This window comes from Idiotropiscis lumnitzeri, chromosome 5, assembly GCF_059441095.1.
Source record: "Idiotropiscis lumnitzeri isolate Australia: NSW breed Sydney's pygmy pipehorse chromosome 5, RoL_Ilum_1.0, whole genome shotgun sequence".
Taxonomy (NCBI): Eukaryota; Metazoa; Chordata; class Actinopteri; order Syngnathiformes; family Syngnathidae; genus Idiotropiscis; species Idiotropiscis lumnitzeri.
Genome location: NC_142395.1, coordinates 29671335 through 29694385, shown reverse-complemented (window position 1 = coordinate 29694385; position 23051 = coordinate 29671335). Strand labels below are relative to the sequence as shown.

Here is a 23051-nt window from a genome sequence, read left to right as displayed (position 1 = left end):
TAGAGGAATAAGTGTGCACTCGTTCACTGACTTCGTTTTACTCAGATTGTACCCGAGCCCCCCCCCGCCACTACTTTTAAAACACCATTAAACTTTGCTTGTACACTGGAATTCCCTCCACACGCAAATTAGATCGACTAGCTCGACCCAACAGTGGCTGTACGTACTCAAAAATAGTCCCATTAGTCCGTTTTCAAAACAAAATGAGATGAAGAATCGAAATAGTAAATAAAAGATCATTTCTGTCCGTTGATAATTGTGAAACATCCCGACCCCGTCATGTGACTCGTTCCATTTGTGGCCATGGTTGATATCAAAAATGTTTTATTGCTTGTGTTTCTTTCATCTCGGTGACTGCCCATGAGTAGAAGAGACACGGAGGAACTATCGTATCCTTTCAGTTCCCGTGCGAGAGGAATATCGTACAACCGAAGACATCTATTTCCTCTTCTGATTGAGTTTGCTCATAAATGAATGATGCTGAATTATTAGGGAAGTCAATGCCTTGCAATTGTTTGTTTTTTGTGAGCTGAGTGCACATCACGGTGCACAGTGCAGTGATGTTCGTGAGGTTGATATGAAGAATCTCACAAAAGTGGGGAGGTAAGCCACATTTGAGTAAATATTGTATCGTTCATCATTTTTGCGAGGCAAACCGCTCCCACCCACAAGGCAGGGGCTGTTAGACAAAAAAAACAAACTAAACTAAAAATTCAACGCTTGGATAGAAGATGATCTCAATGTGAAGAATATGATCGTGATTTCTTGATTATGTTGCGCCAGCAGTGAAGGCCTGGACGGTCCGCCACTGTCTGATTCAGATATGAAGGCTCCCAAATTGAAGTTCTCGTTTCAAGCACAATCAGAAGCTTACTACATTTCAATTCAAAATCAATTCCGCAATTTTTGTGGCCTCTGTTTGCTACTTCCTTTTCTGAAATATAAAACAGGACACAGGCGCTTCACTTTTTGTTCATTTGTTGAGCGTGCCACGGGTCAAGAGCAACAGCGTCATCCTTTGTGGGTCTTGTCGGCGGCATGGAGGTGGCGGTGGGTGACCGATGCTTTTTTCTCCCACCCCCCCCCAGCACCACAAAGTCAGGTTAAAACGGGTTGTTTTGTTTCCACGTGGCAGGATTCTCTCGTCAATGGAAGTGTGCTCATAGTTCACCAGCTTCGTGAAGGGAAGCACCAGTATGAAGTTGAAAATGTCGTCAAGCAACGCAATTCAAGTGGCGGAAAACACATCATAAGGTAATTGAGGTGTTGACGATTCGGAATTCCACAATTCTTGCTTTTGTTGTTGTTGTTTTTAGGAGAGGAGACAAGCTGGTGCAGATCAACGGCAACGACCTGCACCATTTCACCCCGGAGCAGCTGGCTCAGGCCATTGCGGAGGGTCAGCCCATGTTGGTGAGATGATATCAAGCGTCACGGTCGAGCGTTCCGTCTGTCCATCCGCCGAGCTCTCGTCGACAAAACACAACTCAAAGACGCGCGGGCCACATTGACGAGAACAATTCAATTCTCATTTTTCGGCTGCACGACTTCCAGGGACTGGGTTGATGTTTGATTGTTTTGTCCAATCACATTTCAGTCTTTGTGTTGCCATGGCAATCCAATCTGCTCAATGCTGCCTAGCGATGGGCACTCTGAAACCGAAGCGCGGGCGCACGTTTCAAACACGGAAATAAAAGGGCCTCGGAAGACGCTTCCGAAAAAAACAAACGACATTCACATTTCTTCGCGTGACATGATTCAAGGTATGAGCCATTTGCTGGATTTGTTTTCTCAAAAACTGCCACAATACACAAAAACATATTTTTTAAGTCTAAAGAACTTGGCATCCAATCATTGTTTGCGTGTGTGCATCCATACTCATGTTTTACCGTCCAAAAGTCTTGATCGCATTTGACTGCAGTTCTAGTTTTTCGCCACCAGATGGCATTATCACTGAAGCTTTGAAGCTTCAAACCAATTTGATTGCTTCAAATGGTTCATAAAAGCTTCATTTGCTAATCGCTAGTGCTGCCCCATGCAACTCGACACTAGATGGGGAATAACCAGTCGCGGCCCGACCGTAAAGTCCTCAAAATGATGTCATGATCCTCAATGCCGAAGTCTCGTTTTCTGTCATCAGACGGTGCACAAGCCGGGCCGGCAGAAGGAGCACAATGTGCAGCGCTGCTCAACGGAGGCCACGCTCCACCCCGTCTCCAAGGAGGCCACCTTACTTGAATTCAGCATGGAAATGGTGCAGGAGGAAGATCTGCCGCCCGGTGCGAGCGCTTCCGGGGCTGATGAAGGAGAGAACGGAGGGAGCGAGGACAACTTTTGCCCAGCGGAGGGTGGCGAGAACACGCCGGAAAGCAACTTGCTCGTGGTCGCCATGACGGAAACTCGCTTCTCTATGTTGCGAGGGAGGGGCTGCGATGCGGGGGGCAGCTGCCGTGGATGCCATGGGACGGGATGTACCCTCAACGACATTGTCATGGTGGCAAAGTCCAGCACCATGATGCTCGGTGAGTCCGATTGGAAGAAAAATGATCGCTACAAGATGAGTAGGAAGCAGTGTTGTTTTTGGCACCCATCGTAGATTTAGTCTTAGTTTTTGGGACGAAAATGATTCATCATTTTCTTCACATTTAGTCATTCCTGTTCGTGATAGTTTTAGTCGACAAAAACTCAAAAAGGTTTTAGTCTAGTTTTAGTCGACGGAAACTTCCCCCCAAAATTTGTATAGTTTTCGTAAATGTAGTCGACGAAAGCGCTAAAAGGTTTTGGTCCGTTTGAGTTCAAACTCGCCATTCAAGGTTTCCAGGCTACTTGGTTCTGATGACAGAAAGCGGTTACAAGTAAAGAAATTTGATCGGGTTTGTACTTGTGGTAGAACAATTTGAAACGTTTTTATTTGATGTGGTTTTAAGTGGAATAAAACCAAATCAAATGTTTTCGTTCTCGTTTTTTTTTTGGTGCAAAAACATCAATTCCACTTTTATCTGTTTGGAATGCATAATCCTTCGTCGTCGATCAGAAAGGTGGAAACCTTGGATGCCGATTTGAACAAAAACCGTTTTGAGTTTTCGTTGACTAAAACTACCACAAATAGGAATGACTAAATGTAACAAAGACGAAGACTAAATCTTAAATGCCTGCCAAAAACAACACTGGTGAAGTCAACTAAAAAACAAGAACAACAACAACAACAACATGTCCAAACATTGTTTTTTGATAAATACTGGAGAGAACTTTGGAGTGAGCCATCCGACAGCCGTTTGTCTGAGATGGTCATTTCGCAGAGGACTGCCGAGTGAACCTTAGCCACGACCAAACTTGATTGGACGGGAGATTACGCGTTTATCTCCCCAATGAATTAAAAAAAATAAAAAACAAACAAATACACAGCATCTTTGCCATGTGGTTTTCCAGTTTCAAGAGGAGGGGGCACTTTCAAACAAATGAAGGTGTTGAACACGGCAGTTGAGCATGTGGCCTCGCACAAATATCTGCACGGTCTCTGTTCCCAGAAGACTCTCTACGTTTCACCGCAACCAGGTTTTTCAAACGATGCAACACGCAACTTTAGAAAAGACGCAAATTGTCATTTGTCACTTTGGTGAGCTCAAAACGAAGCATTTTGGAGGAAATATAAACGACAGATTGACAAAATGTTGCTTTGTAAGGAGGTGTCTCGGGATTTTTTTATGTTCAGAGAAAATGACCATCTACTGCTACAAGTCAACTTGTCTGGAGCAGAATTATCCGGTGGTTTTGAACTTCACAGACTCCGACTGCTTTCTCAAATGCTCCAAGGAAGAAGAGCGGGTGCTCCTGCAAGTGGAGGTATTGAAAATGTCTCTTTGGAAATGTGAACAAGTTTGACCGTGATTGAGCAAACTTTTGCAATTGCCTTCAGATGCCACAAGATGGCAGCAAATCACTTTTATTTGAGAATGCTTTGGCCTGACGACATGAAGCTCCTCCCCTCAACAATCAAACAGACACGCTCACAATGTAAACACTCACAAGGAGCATGGAGCGAACGCGCACACCAAATGGCCCTCCTCCACTGACCGACTCACGAGGCCACGCCCCTTAAAGGCACAGCTGAACGCACACATGTCCTGCAGTGTGTTGTGTGACTTTTAGCGAAATGACACTTGATAAAGCCAGTTTGTTTTTTTTCATTTTGTTTGATTTTGCTTTCATTATATTTGACAATATAGTCATCACACAAAACAAGTCATCGTAAAAGAGAAAATGTATTGATAAACAGCAGGCCAAACCCTGCAAATAGCAAAAATCGGTGTCGAATTCACTGTCATTATGGGATGCATGCAATTTTTTGAAACATAAAAAAAAAAAAAAAAATCAATAAAACGTTTTTCCATGAAAAAAATGGGAATGGCTCCTCAGAATAATAACAAAAAAATATTTAAAATATAAATACATTTCAAGAATATGACCAACCAAGTATTCACCTTCACTCTGTAAATTCTTCTTCTTCTTTTTTTTTAAAATTTAAATGCCATATTAAATAGCCATATTTGTTTTTGTAGGCAGTGGATAAGATGAAGATGAAAAGAATTTCCATGAACGATGAGACCAAACTTTGTTTCGTCTTCTACATGAAGACCGACAGCACAAAGCAGCGCAAGTTTGAATCGGCACTCTACAAGGGATGGTACATCCGTATAACCACTTCAAATTCCGCAGACTCTGTGGAAATGGCAAAGTCAGATGGACGCCAAGCAACTCAGTCATTTCTCTTCATCATTCAGACATAGAATTTACACGCACACACACACAAGGCACCGTTGAAAATGCTACTTTGAATTTTTTGGAACTTACAGTATTTCTTGTATTTTACAGATGGCAAAAAAAACTGTAAATATGTCATAAATAAAAAAAAATAATTGTGTTATTCATCAATCATTTAATTAAAGATCCATCCATCTGTCCATCATTCAATGACTCAAAAGTAGTAGAAAATGGTCGGGTGCATTCAACAGGCGACATTTATTATCCAGGAAATGTGATGACAAAAAACTCGAGTCCTGATCCAAACCGACTGTTATAAAAATACTGTTATCCAAGAAAAATGCTTTACGAATGAAAATATTCTTACATTTGTGAATGTCTCACTCATGAGATATGATTGCTTGATTGGAAACGAAACTGATGTTTTATTTGAACAATATAACATGAAATAAAGTCGACATTTCGCAAAAACATGAAAATGCTTCTGTCCTCTACAAACACATTTTTACGTTGCATGGTATCATTAGATTGCAATCGATATCAGAAATGAAATGAAATTATTGGACACATCATCGCTTTCGTACATTTCTCAGATCAGAATTAAAATTTGCAAACGAGAAAATGCATTTCTCCCAAAAATTGGAACAAATGGAAAGACATCCTGGTATCCATGAAAAAGCCATTTTCTCCCAAAAATATGTCAAAATTAAATATTTGTAGAGAAAATGGAAATCATCTTGGGGAAAATTGGACGTACAACAGATTTCGGATGAATTTTTTGATCAACACAAAAGCAATCACTGATGTCGAAAACGTCAGAGAATTGCGCATAATCATTTGTGCCAAAGCATTTGCAACTCGTTCAAAGAAATGAAAAATTGCTTTTTTCATGTGCACAAAGTGGCATCAAGATGTGAAAATTGAAAAAGTTGTTTGAGAAATTCAATTGTGATCTGAGGAATGTACCAAAGCAAACGAATAAATTAACAACGTCATTAAGTGTTCATGAAAGAAAGCCACAAATATATTTCGAGATCTGCCGTATTTTCCGGACTATTAGCCGCTACTTTTTTCCTCAATTTTGAACCATGCGGCTAATACAACGGTGCAGCTTTTTTGTGGATTTTTTTCACCAGTAGGGGCGCTCTAGAGTTCACAAAATACGACAAATCTAAATGTTATTTCTTTTCTTGGGTCTTTTCTGTTTCAATGAGCAAAGTTGCTGCCGTGTTCAAAGGCCCTTTTTTTTAACAATCGTTCCGTACATGCAGTCAACAACTCATTTTTGAAAACTGCCGCTTATAGCCTGGTGTGCCTTGTATTTCATTTGAATTGAGTTTTTTTTTTACCCCAAAAAGAGCTGCTGCAGGTGCGCTTTATAGTCCTAAAATATGATCTGCATGAATGTGTTGTACTGCTGTCTGAGTATTTTACGGCACAGTGCAGTGCCGAAGTGGGCGTGGGCGCGTGCGCAAGATTGTTCGTTCCACACACATTACTCATGAAAAAATTCGGGACGTTGGGTTCACCCGAAAGCGGAATATTCCAGACTTTTTAAGTGATGATGATGATGATGAGCTCATGTTATTTTACCTTCCCTCCACTGGGACAAGATGATAAAATCATTTCTCAGAGACCGGTTTGTTCATCACTTACGTCCTCATAAGCTCTGTTGATCTGTCCGTCAGTCTCGGCCTCGTAAGGATTTTCCACGCCCGTGTTTTGAGACTTCCTGCAAAAGGACATGAACGCGACGTGTCATGCGCACGGATGTGACGTGTGTGAAGCGACTTCCACTTACTTCCTCCGATCTCTGATGCCCGAGATGATGAGGAAGAGTCCCATAAACACCACCATGCTCATGACCACGCCAAACACCACGAGCCACACCGCCACCGGTTGCTCCACGGGAGGTGAAAGGGTTGCCGGGATACCGTCAAACTCCAGCGTGTGGTCGTCCAGAAGGAAAGCGTCGTTGATTCGACCTCGGGATCGTCTGCCATCCACACAAGACAAATCAATTTTGGACCAGGAGCAGATGGATGGAGTGTTTTGGTCACCTCACCTCATCAAAGAAAAAAAATAATAAATAATCATTTTAAATGAAAGTGAACAAAAAGATGACAACAAAACCCAGTATTTCGAAAATAAAACATGAACAAGGTTTATTCATTTCATTTTTTTTCAAGTTTGGCGGGCCGGATTAAAACGTTTAACGGGCCGCATGTGGCCCCCGGGCCGTAGTTTGCCCACACCTGATCGAGAATCAGTCATTAAACTCACACACTCGGATCAACAGAAACGCTCTGCAAAAAGATGACAGACCTTTGCGGCAAAGGCCTACTTTTGTCTAACTAAAGCTCCTCAATTCATTTCAGCATACTTCCTTGGCACCAACATGCCCCAAGATCTTTGAAAATACATTTGCGAGCCACCCGCCTCACCTTATGGCGGCTTTCAAATCTTCTTTTGGCACGTATACAGATGGATTCTTTGGGTTGGTCACCACAATGTAGAAGGAAATCCTGGGCGTTTGTTTGTAAGTGATGACATTCTCCGCTCTGCGCATGCAAAAAAAGCGAGAAATGTCACACAGCAGCACGAACGAGCTCAAAAGATGTGAGCGAGCAAAGCAGACTGACGTGAAGAGAAGCGTGCTGTTCTTTTGGCTGTAGAACTGCCGCAGGGCGTACGCCACGCTGGCCCTGAACAGGTACTGCTCGTTGGAATTCCAGGAATACTACAACATCATTCCTCATTTGTTATTTCCCGCGTCATTTTGCAACGTACCGTGACGAGTGAACGGCATACTTACGGCTTCATCGCCCAAAGCCATTCTCAAACTGAGCCTCACTTTGATGGCGTAATCAGAATCTGCAATCACAGGCCAACAATCTTTGGTTACGTGTGCTCCGTTTTGCGCTCGTCAACATTTTCAAGTCACTTTTGGCCCTGGTGACGCTTCATTCATCTTTTGAACATTTTTTTTTCTTCAACAACTCACATGGATCGATTGCCGCGTCCCAGCCGACGGTGCGCTTGTGTTTCACGTTGTCCTCCTTGAGCCACACGTAAAGTTTTTGGAAATAGTCCAGCAGTGGCCTCGCATCCATCTTGCTATCGCCGGAGATTGTTTGTAAAGCTCGAGTCCACGACTGAGAGCGACCCAACTCTAACATGTTCCTGACAAAATCAAGATGTGCTGCTGATGACTGCTGCAAAGAAAACTCCGGCCACTACATTAGGTACGGCTACACAACGCAAAGCCATTTATGGAATAGCAACACAAGAGGAACATGGGGAAAAATTGACTTCATTAGAAAGTCAAGAAATATGCTTGACATAGTCTGACAAGTTCTTTCATTCTGCGGGTAACGTCAAAATGTCGTAGAGTGTGATACAATTCAACAGAAACTCGGAAGAAATGTTCATCAACAGGACGTAAGCGATCCATAATGGAGGAAATTTGGCATTTGCAACTTATTTGAAAAAATGACAAACTGCACCAGTAGTTGTGAGGAATTCGATTGTGACGTACGAAATGTACCAAAGCGACTGTGAACTGTAACTTGCACAGTTGCACGTCTTACATGGCATTTCGGAACACCAATGCATGCCTCGGTTGCATCTCGGCTCGATTAGCGTCATGAAAATTGACTTTGGAGTCAGCCGCTCCTCCCTCAAGCGTCTCCAGTTGCGCCAAAATGCTGCTGCTCGCCTTGTGACCGTCGCTCAGAAGACGGATCACGTCACGCCAATCTTGGCCTCTAATCTTTCAATGGCCTCGCCCCAGCGCACCTCTCCAAGCTCCTCCCCCCCTACGCACCCACCACCCGCTGCCTCAGGTCTGTGGACCAAATTCTGCTGGAGGTGCCGAGGACTAAGCGCAGCCTCGGGAGGGGGATCGTGCCTTTGCTGTTGCCGGTCCTTCCCTCTGGAATGCGCTCCCACTAAATGCAAGGCAAGCCCCGCCCCCTCTTTGTCCACTTTTAAAACTGGTTTCAAGACACATTTTTATTCTTTAGCTTTCGACTCAACATGAGACGTTCTTCTGGCATCTATTGTTTGTGTTTTGATTTGCGTGCTAATTTCCCGCCAATTTATATGACATCACATGAAAAGCGCTTTGTTTCAGCTCCAGCTGTTGTGAAATGCGCTATAAAAAGAAAGTTGGCTTGTTTTGTACGTCACATTTTTCCACAGTTGTGATCGTTTCCAAAGTAGGAACGATACATTGCTGGTTTAAAGAGGTGGATTAAGTCCAGTAAATCGCCACTTCTTTTGTTCGGGCTTCCCAAAATGATTTTGTTAAAAGGAGAAGTTGTCATGTTACCTGAGCTTGGCGCCTGCGACAGTCGAGCCGGTGATGTCACACGAAGACAAAGGATCGGACTGAGCGGCAGCGTGACAAAGGGCTTTTTGGAACTGGAACTGGTAGATGGTTCTGGTGAAGTACCTGTCATCCCCAAAACACAAAGATGATGATGATCATGGTGATGCGTGTGCGCGTCTCACCTCAATTTGTACTCGATTTTCTAAACTTTTGATTTGAATGTAAATGTTGAACTATTCAACGTCATACCTGATGAAGGAATAATCTCCCGATACGTGGAACAGCGCCGCGGGGTCGCAGTAGGTCTCATCTCTCGGCACCGGCTCCACCACCCCAACCAGTTCGCGCCTGTTAGCCGGTTAGCAAACACAAATTGGAGCGCATGCTCGGATGGTGTCGTTTGCGACGTCGGCGAGGATGCCAAGTGTGTGTCGGCCTACTTCATCTCCCACCAGCGCTGCATCCATTTCTCCTCTGGGATGTTTCCGGCAAAGACCTGCCACCTCCACTCCTCCAGCATGTAAGTGAAAGGCAAAGTGGCCACAATGGTGAGCGCCTGCTTTAGCAGGAAGTTCATCTCCGTCTCTATGGGGAGGATTTTTAGTTAAAATGACTTGTAGAGTTGTTGTGCCGTTGTTTTAAATTGACAAAAAAAAATCTAAATAAAACAGCAAAAATCCGAAATGAATGCAACATAAAAAGACTTTGGATTTTGCCATGTGGTATAAATAAATGAATAAACAGTAACAATAAATGAATCACGATGTTATCTTAGTGACATTGAAAAGTAAATAAGAAAGAAGGACAGGCGTGAAGAAACGAGAGTAGCGCCAGCGATAAATCTTATCGCGATAAATCAATGGAGACGTTTTGAAGAGGCTTCTTTTACCGTCATCGTAGGTGAAGTTGGAAGGCAGGAGGCCAAGGCCCTGCAGGTGCTTGGGTGTGGCAGCAGACAGAGACATGATCTCGCCCACGGCCTCGTGGAAACCCTCGTTGGCGCCGTCTCGCAAGAGGTAGGGCAGGTTTCGGTAAGCCATCTGGTACTGATTGTGGCCCATCTCGTGGTGGACCGTCAGAAAGTTCTCCATGTTGACTTTGGTGCACATTTTGATTCTGAGGGCGGTATGAGTTTTATTGGGGAATAAAGATGTGTTATGATAGCATATCCGATGGAGAATAGCAATAAAAGAGATTGCGATAATGTTGCTGACGAGTCATAAGAGGCGAGATAGAAGAAAACAATAAATAAATGAAGTCGGAAGTTGGCAAGAAAGCAAAGCGCATTGGGAGTGTGCTGCTATCAGGCGCCGTTTGCTTGACGCTTCTTGGATGCAAAAATGTGAAAACGTGACCGTCTGGGATAACGGAAGCTCACTTGGGACGTTTTATTTTTATTCCCAGTGGTTCTCTTTTGTTTTGTTTTTTTTGCAGACAATTTGTATTCAAGCAAAGCATTTAGTTGGCCTAAGTGAACAAAAACAGACGGAAATATAAAAAATACAAAAATAATGATTCAATAAAAAATATCTATTGCACATGAACAGTGAATACAAATCTTACCTTATCTCATTCACTACCAGCTGAGTAAAAAAAAAAAATCGATCTTTGATGCCTTTCGCCGTCAATGACAGTAATTGAGTTTTGATAAATGTTTAAAAACAAAAAGTTCTAAAAGATCAAATGAATGAATGAAAAAAATCTCTACTTAGTCTGTGACTATTTTGTGATCTCGAAAATGATCATCTTCATCATTGTAGAGATTCGTTGATTCAATTGATTGATTGAAGGCATCATTTCTATTGAATTTATTAAAACAACCTCCTGGACTGCTTTGAATCGATTTCAAGACCGTGCGCGCCACTTCTGTGCTGACTTTAAAGCAAATGAGTGGCGCCACTTTCATCGGACAGAAAGTAAACGACTGCGTTCACGCCCACAACGGCGCAAACGACCCCGTCTACGAGAAAACTCAAAGAAAGAAAACTCCAACATGCGTGTGCAGTTAGATTGCGCTTTGCACTCGACTTGCTCCGGGCACAAAAATAAAAATAGGGCCAGTGCCCCCCCCATCAAGAAAGCCACTACTATTAAAACTCATTCCCTACCAGCCAAGTAAAAAAAACAAACAAAAAAAAAAACTTATCTTTGACGTCTTAATCCGTCAATGGCAGTGAATGAGATTCATGGAAGAATTTCTGTTCGATGATCAAGAAGTTATCTTTTACATTTGGACTATAGGACCTTTTCTCAATTGGCTGTGAGGAAACGAGGCTGTAGTACGTTGATTAATGTTTGACAAGACAAAAAATATTTTCTTACTCTTATCAACAACAAAGAATGACTCAGTCACGGCAGATCAGCAGTTCCAATGCTACCGTCAATACATTGCACCGAGAATAAATCGCATCACAAAGAAGTGTACTTCATAATGGAATAAAATACAAAAAGATGAAATAAAAAGAAGTTGGTCACGATGTTCCGACACAAACGCTTAAAGTTGGACAACGTTGACAACGACATGTTCCGACTAAGGGAAAACTACAAGTGGACTCGTAAGGTCCAAGAGGCTACTTGTGCATAACACGACTTACTAATTGGGCCTAATAATGGTACTAGTGCAGGTTTAACTGTGAACTAGTAGCCCAACAAGGTGACACTTGTAGTGGGAAGAAAACAACTTGCAAGACTGTCCTATCAGTGCGAGGAATTGTTTATCAGTGAGGACAAAGAACATGCGATGACATGGGTGTGTGTGTGTGTGTCGGGGGGGTAACGTGCGGGGGTGCGTGTGTTTGTGTGTGTGTTACCTAAAGTCCTTTTTGTTCCCCATGTCCCAGGCTGTGGGATGACAGACCACCTTGCGTCCATCCTCAGGTTTGACCAGCATGGAGTCGGTCCAGAAGTTGTCGAACATTTTATACAAGCCCACCGACATAAAGAATTTCTCCGCCTCTTCGAATAGTCGCCGCTCAGTCCAGCCCTGAAATTCAAGTTGACTTCTAAAGAAAAGTGATGACACAAACATTCATGCGCTGCTCTCGAAGCACTCCATTTATATTTGTCACCATTGCCGACTCACAGACTAACTGAGTGACATTATTACAAAATCTTGTCGCGCTCTGTCACTCTCTTGTGGCTTGTATCGGCAATTTCAATGCCCTGGTCAATTACTATTTGCTTTTCGTGACATGACTGCTGGGTAGTGGATGGCTAAATGAAGCTTCAAATCTGCTTCATGAACCACTTTGGGCTCCACTAGATGGCGCTCTCTGATCAACATTGGGTTGAAAGCACAATGAATTGACATTTTTATAAACCCTTTATTTAAAGCAACAGTGCCATCTAGCGGACTCTTTTATACAGCAGTTGGTTCATGAAGCAAATTTGAAGCTCCATTTTGCCATCACGACCAGTCGGCCACCGCGCCTTTCCAAATTCAAAAGAGTACACGGATTTAGTTCTACTGCACCTTTTCCACCATTGTTTTGCTGACATCAATTTCACCCTGGAAGGGCATTGTCAGAGGAAACAAGTTGGTCCAGAATCGTCCCCACATGTCACCTAGTAAAAAAAAAACAAAAAAACATCCGAAATGCAAAATAGAAGGAAAAAATAGGGAACGTCAATGTAAAGCGACCGCGTTTGTGTTTCGTTGGAGTGAACCATAATCTGCGAATGAAAACACCGTACCCAAAAGATGGGCTGGAAGAGGTCCGTGTGCGTCGATGTGGCCCGGGTGGACTTCCATCAGCTTGGCCCTCACGTAGGCATGCAGCTCCTTGTATAAGGGCAAGATCTGCGGCAGACATTTGGCCGTCGGTCAACACGCACATCGTGGACACGCCTCGTTTGGGATTCCACTCAAGACACGACAGACGGACCTGCTTATAAATGGAGCGCACGTCTTCCATCAGCTGAGTCCTGCTGTAATCGTAGCCACTTTCCTCATCAATGGTCTCATAGTTATATCTCCAGTAAGCGCCATAGTCTTCAAAACCTGCCAGTGCATGGATTTGAGGAGAAGGTTAAAAAATAGCGCAAGACGTTACGTGATGGCTTGCAATAAGGGTGAAAAATTTCCAAAAGGAAGCAAAAGCCAGCGGCGGTCGCCACCACAAATCATTCTGTATTTAATGAGGCTCCCCGTTTATGTTGCGGGCATGCATGGATTGCCGTGTCTGTTTACGCAGGCAGATGTTTCCGTGCGTGTGCCACTTGGAAAAGAAATGAGAGGAGCCACTTGGATTGGCGGCGAATAAAGTCGGCAGTGTTAACGCCCACAATGGCGCAAACCTCCCATTTTTCAATACGGCGGCTTGGATGCATCGTCAAAATTTCAAACACCGGGTTCGAAACTGCCAGTTGCGAAAATGGAACTCATGACGTCAGTTGAGAAACTTCATTTAAACTCAAGTAGTCCTTTGCCGCCATCTTGTGGCAACTTTAGGCCATTGAAGGGAATTTAATGGAAAGAAATCACACTTAAGTCTCCATTTTTTTTTCACTTAAATGGGGCAGTACATCCAAAATTCCTTATTAAAATCCAACCGTCAATTTTGTAAATTCCCTTGCGGCATTCGGGTTTCTGCATTGAGCCTTTTTGGATGGCGGCACAAGTCATGCCGGAGTGGCCTTGAAACTCTATTATTTAAGTCTTCTAGAAAATCAGATTTTTAGGCCGTCTAAAATGTAACGTAATCTCAAAAATGTGACCCTCACCATTGAGTTTGGCAGCTTCGTTTTTGAGAAGCACGTAGTCTTGGTAGAGCGGCCTCATCCGCTTGCCGACCTCTCGCCTCCATCCCTCCCACACGTGCAGAAGCTCCGAGTAGTTGCGGCTGGTGGCCATCACGTGTTCCAGGCCTGGGAAAAGCAGCGCCATTTAGTGAGCGAGGCGAAATTCCCACAAGGTTTTGATCAATCCCAGAAATGGATTTCATTTCTTTAAGAATTGAATGCGGAATCTTCTCACGTGTGATTTGGATTTGAATTTTGTGGGATGAGCGGCTTAAGAAGAATGCAGAGTTTGATTCCCCTGAGTATTTTTTTTTTGGGGACTCGGAAAAACGGACTTTTCCCCATATTCACTTTTACGCTGAGTTTGAGCAAACGCCTTATTTTTCGTGTGCTTATACAGTGCAGGACAAAATATATATATATTTTTTTATCTACTCTGAATATTTTGTTAAATGTTAAAAATGTCATTTTAATGGCGCTGATTTTTTTTTAACCAAATGCATCTTCTTACATTTAAATTCAAACTCCAATGGGACAACAGTCAAGATTTTTTTTTACATAAAAACAAACAAACTGTTGGACATTTTTCAATTCAGTTTGCGCTCATATACTAAAAGTTTTGCTTTGCCTCTGTTGCCAAATGTTTGCTCATGTGCAGTTGAGTTGAGTTTCTGTATTTTTATAAGAAGTTTGAGGGTCGATCTGCTCAGTCTGTGAAGTGCGTTAAGATAACTTCCGTTTTGATTGGCTTTGTATAAATAAAACTGACGTTAATTGAAAAAAAGGAACCTGAAAAAAAAACAATCAACATTGCACTTTTTTGCAACGTTTCATAATCCAAATATTAAAAAAAGAAAAGAAAAGACGTGTTTGGCCTTAGTGTGTTCATTCTAAACGTCCTCATTCATGTTGTCGTCTTCACACCGTGTACCTGGCTCCAAAGTCTGACAGTTATGCGGCTCGTCCATCGTGCACACCGTTGCTGTGCTGTAGATTGTACTCATGTCACTCATGATCTGGCTCAGCTGCGGGCACATTTCAAACAAAATCATCTTGAAACTCAGCGAGAGAGAAGTCGGGGGAGGGGGGGGGGGGGGGGCTTTGAATCGACGAGCATTTCAACAAATGGAACAGTCTTACGTGCGAAGCTTTCTCCTGCGACAGAACACCGGCACCTTTGTCCTGGAGGGTGATGAGCTGTAATTTGATTTGACGATCCTTGATTTGGTGAATGGGGAATTTCTGAGCCTGCTCTGACCTGTCGGTGTAGAACTTGCCCCAAATCTGACCCTGTTCTGACTGGAAACATGAAAAAAAACAAAAACACATGAAATACGTCATCAACAAGTTCCAGACGCGGGCAAATTGTCACCAGTTTGTCCGAGTTCTCCTTTGTGATGTTGGTGTTGTAAGCCCAAGACGCCAGCGAGTACTGGTACATCAGCGCGCTTGCCTCCTCGTCAAACTTCAGCAGGAAGTTCCTGGCCTCGTTCTCCACCGCCGACGGAGCGGCGACGGAACAACAAAAAGCCAGCACGCAAAGCCAAATCTTTCTTGACATGCTGCCGCTCACACACACACAATCACACTCTGCCAAAGGGAAGGTCACTGTACACTCTTATACACTTTCCATAATCTTCTGTACTGCCTTGGCCTTTGGACAGAGTCATAACTGAGGGAGGATCTGACTTTATGTTTACAGATAGCGAGCGTGGTTCATTCCAGTGGCCGCTGAGCTGACTTCTGAAAGAAGAAAGTGCTTCAAAACTAAATATTAGACATCCCTTGGACGTTGTGACATGAGTTGGCCACAATTTGTGAAGCTGAGCTGGGGGGGGGTCGCTCACAATGACAAGCTGAGCTCATTTTCAAGCCAGCATGAGGAACAGACGTTGACAAATGTGTGGAGGTCTTTCTAGAGACGAGAAAATGAAGCTTGAAATTTGCTTCATGAACCAGCTGTTGTGTTTTTGAATCCTCTAAATGGCACTTGATGGTTTCAATAAAGGGTTTGACCCTGGGGAACATGCTTTTTTTCCGCCGTACTACAATAAAGTGTAATTGCACCTCCACTCCAGTAGTTGGCAGTGGCGCTCTCATTGTACGCAGCGAGTATTAACTCTATGGTGTACGTTTGTTCGACAAATGCTATTATTTATAATTGCGGCGTAGAGTGGGTTGGTGGGGGGGGTTGTTTTCTTCTTGCTAGGGGGGTGTAACAGAAAATAATGGAGAAGCACTGCTTTAATGTGACGAAAATTAAAAAAAAAAAAAAAAAAAGGCAAACAAGGCACTGGGAAAAATCTAAACACCTGGACGAGACACAAAGCTGATTGGTTAACAAGAGCCAACGTGACGACAAGCACAGGTGAACACAATCACGTTTAACGAGAAAACATGCAACTCAACCAAAAACAACAAACACAGACGGCGACATCTTTAGCAACCCTTGATATGGACTCGACATTACAAACTTAAAAAAAACAACATATCAATAGATGAATAAATCACCATACATAAAAAAAATCATTTTACTATTCTACATTTAATTTCATTTTGATTCAGGATTACTACTTGAATTTCTTAATCGATCGCGATGCCCTTGTGACGCAGGAAACAATGAAACAGTACAAGTCCTTATCAGCCAACAGTGAATATCACAGCGTCATAAACAGTAAGTGCCCTTTTAGGCCTTAAATGCTGATAAGAGAGCAACAAAGGAGCATGCTGCACTCGATTTATGATTGGAATTCATTACCAACACCAAAGGATTATTTACCACTCATTTCCTCTCACAAAAGATTCCCCAACGCAAATTTAGCCTGGTGTAGCCCAAGCTGGTCTCCTTTTCTTAATATATTTGGGGTGCCAATGACTTAAGTTAAAGTAGGGGTACTTTTTAAGAACTGCAATTGTTTTCCGAAAATACACACAACCGGATACTGAACAGAAACATTTTCAGAAGGAAACGGCGCCCTCTTTTGGTTGTCGTTGAGAATGCAGTCTTAATGGAATGTAACATCTTTTCCATTGAGATCGGCCAGCCATTAAATAAATATTCAAATGACGCCGCAAAACGCAAACATGTCTACCTACACATAGCAGGACATGGATCTTTAACCTTTATTGAGTCAAAGCATAAATTTTACTTTTCAGAAATATCTCACCCAACACTTATCATGACTTATTTTTGGTGAGTCAGTTGACAACGTTAGAAAAGCTGTGGGAGCACATTGTTTTGGCAGCGTGTTTGCATGTTCTCCCCGTGCCTGCGTGGTTTTTCTCTGGGTACTCCGTTTTCCTCCCACATTCCAAAAACATGCACGGCAGGTTGATTGGACGCTCTAAATTGCCCCGAGGTGTGAGTGTGAGCGCGGATGGTTGATCATTTTTTGTGTGCCCTGCGATTGGCTGCCAACCAGTTCACGTTGTAACCCCGCCTACTACCCGAAGATTGCTGCGATAGGCTAGCACTTCTGTAGTAGACGTGAAAATGACATCAGTACTGAAATACCCTCTCCAAAGTCTCCGTAATGATTTACGGGCTTTTTTTTTTGGTGATGAGATTTACGACAAATTGGTGTATTGAGCGAGGGGCCTGGAACGGTTTCCCGACAATCGGCTGCGGGTCAATTCTTCAAATGTGCTCCAACAGCATTTAGCGCAGACGTCTCTATACAGACTGAGCCTGGTGGCGATATGCGAATCACGCGCAATGAAAGCGACAACATGCAGGCCCGCTAAGCTCATGGAGGACCCATTCAGCAAAATGTGGTGAGTGCACTTTGTTTATGTTGTTGGACTTCTCTGCGGGTGAACGGCATTGGATTGAATTCTACAACTTGTTTGCTTTGGAATGTTGCGCATATTTGTCCAAATGTTGCGCATGGGTTGCTTATTGGCCTGCCTGGCATATTAAAAACATTGAATTAAACATTAGGAAGGAGAGAAGAAGAAAATAAAACTTTGAACTTACAAGATATCACGCAACAATACTCTGAATTATTTCGTTTGTCACCTACATCACCAAGTTGAGATTGATACACAAAGTACTTTATCTTAACCTTAACTAATCTTGACCTATATTGAATTGCTTTAGCATGTTTTTAAACAAAAAAGTATCGAAATAGCTTCCGTTTTTATGGAAAGGTTTACATTTACGTTAACATTTAGCCTTTTAGAACAGTGTGTTTTATTTATTTAGGTGAATTATTATTTTTGTTAATGTTCAAATGTTGCAGTGGCTTGCAATTAAAACATTTTACAAATGATGTACTTTTTGGGAACAAAACCTCTGCTTCGATTCTGCTGTCAAATTGGTCATCGTGGTACATGGGGAGCCACTTATTTTTTGCATGATACTTGATCAATAAAAAAAATAAAATAATACAGAGCTGGTCAATACAAATTGAAGAATGTTTTCAAAGAAGTGAGGTATGAGGTGGTCTTGCTCACTTCTGGACACTGCTCATGTCACAGCACACCACACTGGGTCAAGTTACACAGAAGAACTGCCCATAAAACCGAAAGTGGAAGGCTTGCCCTGGAAACGAAAAAGCGACTTCTTGGTCAAGAGACATAAATGTGACATCAGGACAGATTTAATGATCATCCGACGAAACTTTCAATAGCATTTCCGGATTTTCTCTTATTTTGAAAATCTTCTCCCGAGTGTTTCCTGGCGCTCCTTTTCTGTCTTGACGGTGCACAGAGGCGAGCCCGTCCGTGATCGCAGAGGCGACACGCATCCTCGTCGTCGTCCTCCTCCTCACACCACTGACCTGAGCTCCTGAGCTTAGCCGTGTCCCGACTGCATGTGCATGTGCGTGTGCGTGCGTGCGTGTGAACGGGAGTGTGAGTGATGCCCATAGTAGGCCAACAGAAGCAGCAGCAGCATGGAGGATCGCAAGGAGAACTTTGGATTGCCGCTCGGGAATAACGCGTGCTCAACCTGAACCACGTCAGGCTGCGCCTTTTGGATATATTTGTTTGGATGTTGTCCCTCTTTCCACCTTTTCTAGACGCTGGGAATTTACGTTTGCTTTCAAAGTCTCGTTTGGGGTGTACGAAATGCCATTCGCCAAAAGGATTGTGGAGCCGCCGCTTTTATGCAGGCACCAGATCCCAAACGATGAAGGTCTGCTCTTCGAGGACCTGTGCGCCATCACCAACGTGGTTCTGTCCCGGACCTTGCGACAGTTGTCCGACCTGGCCCGGCATGCCTGCTCCTTGTTCCAAGAGCTGGAGAACGACATCGTCAGCACCAACCAGCGGGTCTGGGGGCTCCAGAACAAAATAGGCCAGATCCAGCAGAATGCCAGTGCCCTAGACCCCAAAAAGGAGGCAGTGCGTAAGTAGAAGCGGATGACGGCCCCCCCCCCCCACCCCCAAAATGCATCCACCTGAGCCGTGTGCGTGTTATTTAAACACTCATTTAATCACGCACATATGTGGGCGTTCATGCTTCGAATGGTGCCCACCCATATGTTATTTCCGACACGCACAATCGTGTCACACACGCGCACACGCACACGCACACGCACGCATATGCATTTTTACTCATGTGCGCGTTCACATCGCCCCCGCTATCTTTTGACTCTTGTGCCCAGACTGGAAGAGTGAACATTTGCACGCGCATGTGTGAGGTGCGCGAAGCTACGTGTAGGTGCGCGCACGCGCGCGTGTGTGTGCGCGTGTACGTGTGTGAGGGGCGTGTGTTGCCGCTGCATTGGCCCCGCATCGCTGTTCCGTTACTGCGGGTTGCGCACGCCCACGCACGGACACACACACGCACGCATGTCGGGTTTATCTATGAAAGAATGTCACGTTCTTATCTTGAGAGTCGACTATTTTTAAACGTGCTCGCGCCACTCCGCCACGCGCGCGCGCCATTCCCACCCTTTTCACATGCAGCGGTACCATCCCAGCATCAATAATGAGTCCAGTTGACCATGTTGCAGCAGTGTGTGTCCCCGTAGACAGAAGCCCATGGTCGTGACAAGGGTGTGCGAGGGATATGGCCGTGCACGTTATTGACGTGCACTGGCAGCAGGAGCCTTGACTGGCATCAACAAAAGGCGACGTTCGTGGAACAACACTTACATATTATTTATGTCCTCTGCAGCATCTACAGCAAGGCCTCGCTCATTTTCTCCAGCTTGCCTAAACCCACACCGGAAAACCTTAACATACTGTTCGGGACACTTTTGACATTTGACAGCAGAAAAAAAAAAAAAGATTTTCTTCTTTCAGCTTGAAATTTTATGACTTTTCCAAAGGCAACTCAAAATAAACCCCCAAAAATAATTAAAATTACTAATATATATATATATTTTTTTTTTTTTCTTTAGTTGTCTAGATTTGATAATTGTCTGTGTTCCCAAAACATTTTTTTTAAAGCTTCCCTCAAAATCACGCACCTGTTGGTCTAGAAAGTGTCATGGTGGGATCTCAAAACAGCAAAAGAGTCCAAGTCCCGTCTTTGGACACTATTTTTCTTTTTTCATGTGGAGTTTGAAACAGTCCTGAGAACTTCATCCTCCACATTTGTACATGCCCCTGTTGGTCTTTGAAGGGTTCTGGTGAAATTATAAAACCACACAACAATGATGACACATACAAACTGCAGAAATTCTGCACTTGCAAGAACAAATAAATCTTCCACTTTCTTTGGTGTATGCATAATGAACAGAACGAAAGGGCAAATTTGCAAAAGTAAAACAAGCAAATGGAATCATGAACGTCCGTCCCTGCGCTCCCTCATCACAGCGTCACGAAACATGTCCTTAATGCTTGTTGGCCGTGTTGCTTGATCAATTCAGCCCTGATGGCGAGAACGTGATAAATTGTTGCATCTTGACACAATAATGCGCGTGCAAGGTCGTTTGCCAGCTCCACATTGGGACCAGCGTAGACAAACAAGTGCATGACTTTCAAGTTGAGGCGAGGAAGGCCCCGCACACACGAGTCATTGGGCCAATAAGATGCCAACTGCAGAAACTCGTCCTCGACCGATATGTTTTTTTTTTTTCAGGGCCGATACCTGTACGGCCTCCGTACACACAAACTTTGCAGCACATTTTTAAAATGTGATCACTTTTTTTGGTGGGTCACTTTCATGAACATCAACTGGTCAAATTTGACCCAAACAGTATGGAAAGCTTATTTAAAATCTTGGATCCGCTTTTTCAGACTGATACGCATTATACACAAATTCACTCTTGAAAACTTTCAGTACTGATATCACTTTCACATTTGATACATAAAATGTCAAATAACACAATCACAGAAATAAAACAAACTAAAAAAAATGTTCACACCACCACCTATAGCGCCAACTACTGGTGAGGAGGACTTGACATGAAAATATAAATGAAAAAAAAATGCTGTCAGTATTCAACAAAAACCCGACACAGCACCTTGAAATTAGGCCAGTATCAGTCCGATTCAGACTCACCCATAAAGAAAACTAACATCGCTTTTCTTAACTCGAAACAAACAGTGGAGAAAAAGTGGTCAAAAGTACACAAAGTGGGAAAATATTCAATGAATGGTTTGTGTCCGTTTCGCCAAGTCGCCAACACCAAAAATGTCTTCTTTTTATTCCGTTATTTTTGCCGTCATGCCGTAAAGATAGGACTCACGGCGAGGAAAGGAATATTTTTGATCGCACAGCCATATTCAGAGTCTCCTCACTTCTTTGTTGAGCCACTCAACACTGACCAAGAGTCAATATGCTGCAAACTGGGATTGATCTTGGACTTGGCGCTCGACAGATGGCTGATATTGCAGGGAAAAAAACAAAAAACAACCCGATGCGTTATGCGCGCCGCTCATCCGTTATTACGAGCAGTCAGTCGAATCCATTAGACGTTACTAATGACACAACGAGATGAGCCATGGTCAAGCCGATGGAAGTTTTTCAGGAAAAACGCACGTTTGGCACTAATATCGATCTCGCGTGTCAAAGTTGGAAGGAACTTGTGTTGTTGTTTTTTTGTTTTCATTTTTTTTTGGGCAACTTGACCAGAAAGTACTATGCACTAATTTTGTCCTATGAACATCTTGATTTATGACATATACTTTGCGTCTTTATTTAAATCAGATAATCCCTTTTTGAACTCTGTATGACATTTCTTCTCATTAGTATGATAAAAGCTTCAGACTGCCCCTAAAAAAAAAATGCGTTTTTCATCTACTCGTGTACATTTGCAGTTTTTTTTTTTTAATTATTTGAGTTTTTTTTTTTTTTTTGCTGCACTCTTTCACCCAGCTCCAAAATGTTTTCAGGTTAGGTGCTTTTCGTAAAAATAAATTGAAAAAAGCTAGTCTGGAGCCGTCGGAAAACCTTGGCATACGAGAAGTAGCACATGTAACTAATGGGAATTTTGGCACTACGGGAAAAAAAGTTGCACTCATGGAGCCTAGTTGTGTTACGTGTGAACTAGTTATTTACTCAGAATGTCGAATTGCGTTCTGGCAGGCCAAAAGCAAATCTGGGTGGGAAAAAAAATGTTACCAGTGGACGCGGTCAATTTAATAATGGATTGAATTGTCTTCGTAGCAAAGACGAGTACTCGTAAGATGGACATCAAAGATATCAAATCTAGGCTCAAATATGATTGCGTTACGCTGAGACGGATTTAGAATCTTTTTAACTTGGTTGGAACGGAAGAGTCCACATAATCGGCTATTTGCAAGATGCAGTCACGTTTGACGCCACCACGAATAATATTTCACAAAGTTATGTCAATAAATTCTACCTCTGACATTTGTAAGTCAAGACTTGGCAGGATTACAATTTTTAAAGGCCTCATTTTAGACAAGAAAGTTTGGAAGGAGATTTCATTTTTAAACCTGACACAGAGATGATTTGAAAGAAGTTTCAGCTTGGGCTCATGGCCTTCTTTTTAGAATATAGTCCTTACAAAAAAAAAAAATGGAAGCCCTCCGGAGATGAAGATGCTGCATTTTTCCAAAGCCGGGGGGAAAGATTGAATTGTTGCGAAAATGTCACATCAAACGGGCACGTTTGAGATGAACGATGACTCACAGGACTGCGTCATGTCCCGTGAGCTACCGGTGGACCCGGAGAGGATTGTCACACGGCCCGCCATGTGTTTTGTGGTGCTTTTAAAGCTCATTTGCCATCATTTCACGTCCACAAACGAACAGGATGTGACACTGCAAACAAATATATTGTCGCTTAGCACGTTTC

At 43.2% G+C, this 23051-nt stretch overlaps 3 protein-coding genes and 1 long non-coding RNA gene across 6 annotated transcripts in view; 2 read left to right on the top strand and 2 right to left on the bottom strand.

The window, feature by feature from the left end:
• The first annotated feature begins 524 nt into the window (after window positions 1-524).
• LOC148337631 (uncharacterized) lies at window positions 525-5137 on the top strand. 2 transcript variants are annotated; one of them, XM_088295920.1, is made up of 8 exons: window positions 525-603; window positions 951-1050; window positions 1136-1254; window positions 1317-1413; window positions 2141-2522; window positions 3430-3555; window positions 3713-3843; window positions 4560-5137. In XM_088295920.1, exons 2-8 carry the CDS (start codon window positions 1039-1041, stop codon window positions 4785-4787), a joined length of 1095 nt encoding a protein of 364 aa, XP_088152046.1. In that variant the 5' UTR covers window positions 525-603; window positions 951-1038; the 3' UTR covers window positions 4788-5137. The 2 variants fall into 2 exon arrangements, with proteins under 2 accessions (XP_088152046.1, XP_088152047.1); XM_088295921.1 differs by lacking the exon at window positions 3430-3555.
• On the bottom strand, window positions 5001-15444 carry ace2 (angiotensin converting enzyme 2). The gene is made up of 18 exons (XM_088295918.1): window positions 15207-15444; window positions 14975-15133; window positions 14766-14859; window positions 13817-13960; window positions 12979-13094; window positions 12788-12893; window positions 12567-12658; window positions 11905-12077; window positions 9984-10210; window positions 9535-9679; window positions 9344-9442; window positions 9095-9217; window positions 7766-7944; window positions 7577-7635; window positions 7404-7501; window positions 7206-7322; window positions 6563-6757; window positions 5001-6493 (listed from the first exon to the last, which is right to left on the bottom strand). The coding sequence occupies exons 1-18, from the start codon at window positions 15393-15395 to the stop codon at window positions 6391-6393; spliced, it is 2418 nt and encodes an 805-aa protein (XP_088152044.1). The 5' UTR covers window positions 15396-15444; the 3' UTR covers window positions 5001-6390.
• A 2194-nt stretch (window positions 15445-17638) lies between these two features.
• LOC148337629 (uncharacterized) overlaps window positions 17639-23051 on the bottom strand; it is a 28306-nt gene continuing 22893 nt past the window's right edge. Inside the window, exons 2-4 of the long non-coding RNA XR_015843221.1 lie at window positions 20254-20412; window positions 19937-19996; window positions 17639-19159 (exon numbers count right to left, since the gene is read on the bottom strand). This is a non-coding gene — a long non-coding RNA (uncharacterized LOC148337629). The remainder of the gene's footprint in view (window positions 19160-19936; window positions 19997-20253; window positions 20413-23051) is intronic.
• Window positions 18553-23051, top strand: part of nhsb (Nance-Horan syndrome b (congenital cataracts and dental anomalies)) — a 40417-nt gene continuing 35918 nt past the window's right edge. For both annotated transcript variants that reach the window (XM_088296604.1, XM_088296603.1), the window contains exon 1: window positions 18553-19184. In XM_088296604.1, coding sequence (XP_088152730.1) covers window positions 18905-19184 — 280 coding nt within the window. In that variant the 5' untranslated portion in view covers window positions 18553-18904. The remainder of the gene's footprint in view (window positions 19185-23051) is intronic.

Bases quoted from the DNA above. Each gene is read 5' to 3' on its own strand.
- ace2 (XM_088295918.1), bottom strand. From the start codon at position 15,395: ATGTCAAGAAAGATTTGGCTTTGCGTGCTGGCTTTTTGTTGTTCCGTC. The intron at 12,659-12,787 runs GTACGGTGTTTT...TTTTTTTACTAG, and splicing joins TCTTCCAGCCCATCTTTTGG to GTGACATGTGGGGACGATTC. The intron at 12,078-12,566 runs GTGCAGTAGAAC...CTTGAATTTCAG, and splicing joins GCAAAACAATGGTGGAAAAG to GGCTGGACTGAGCGGCGACT.
- LOC148337631 (XM_088295920.1), top strand. The intron at 2,523-3,429 runs GTGAGTCCGATT...GTGGTTTTCCAG, and splicing joins GTCCAGCACCATGATGCTCG to TTTCAAGAGGAGGGGGCACT. The intron at 3,556-3,712 runs GTTTTTCAAACG...TTTTATGTTCAG, and splicing joins CTACGTTTCACCGCAACCAG to AGAAAATGACCATCTACTGC.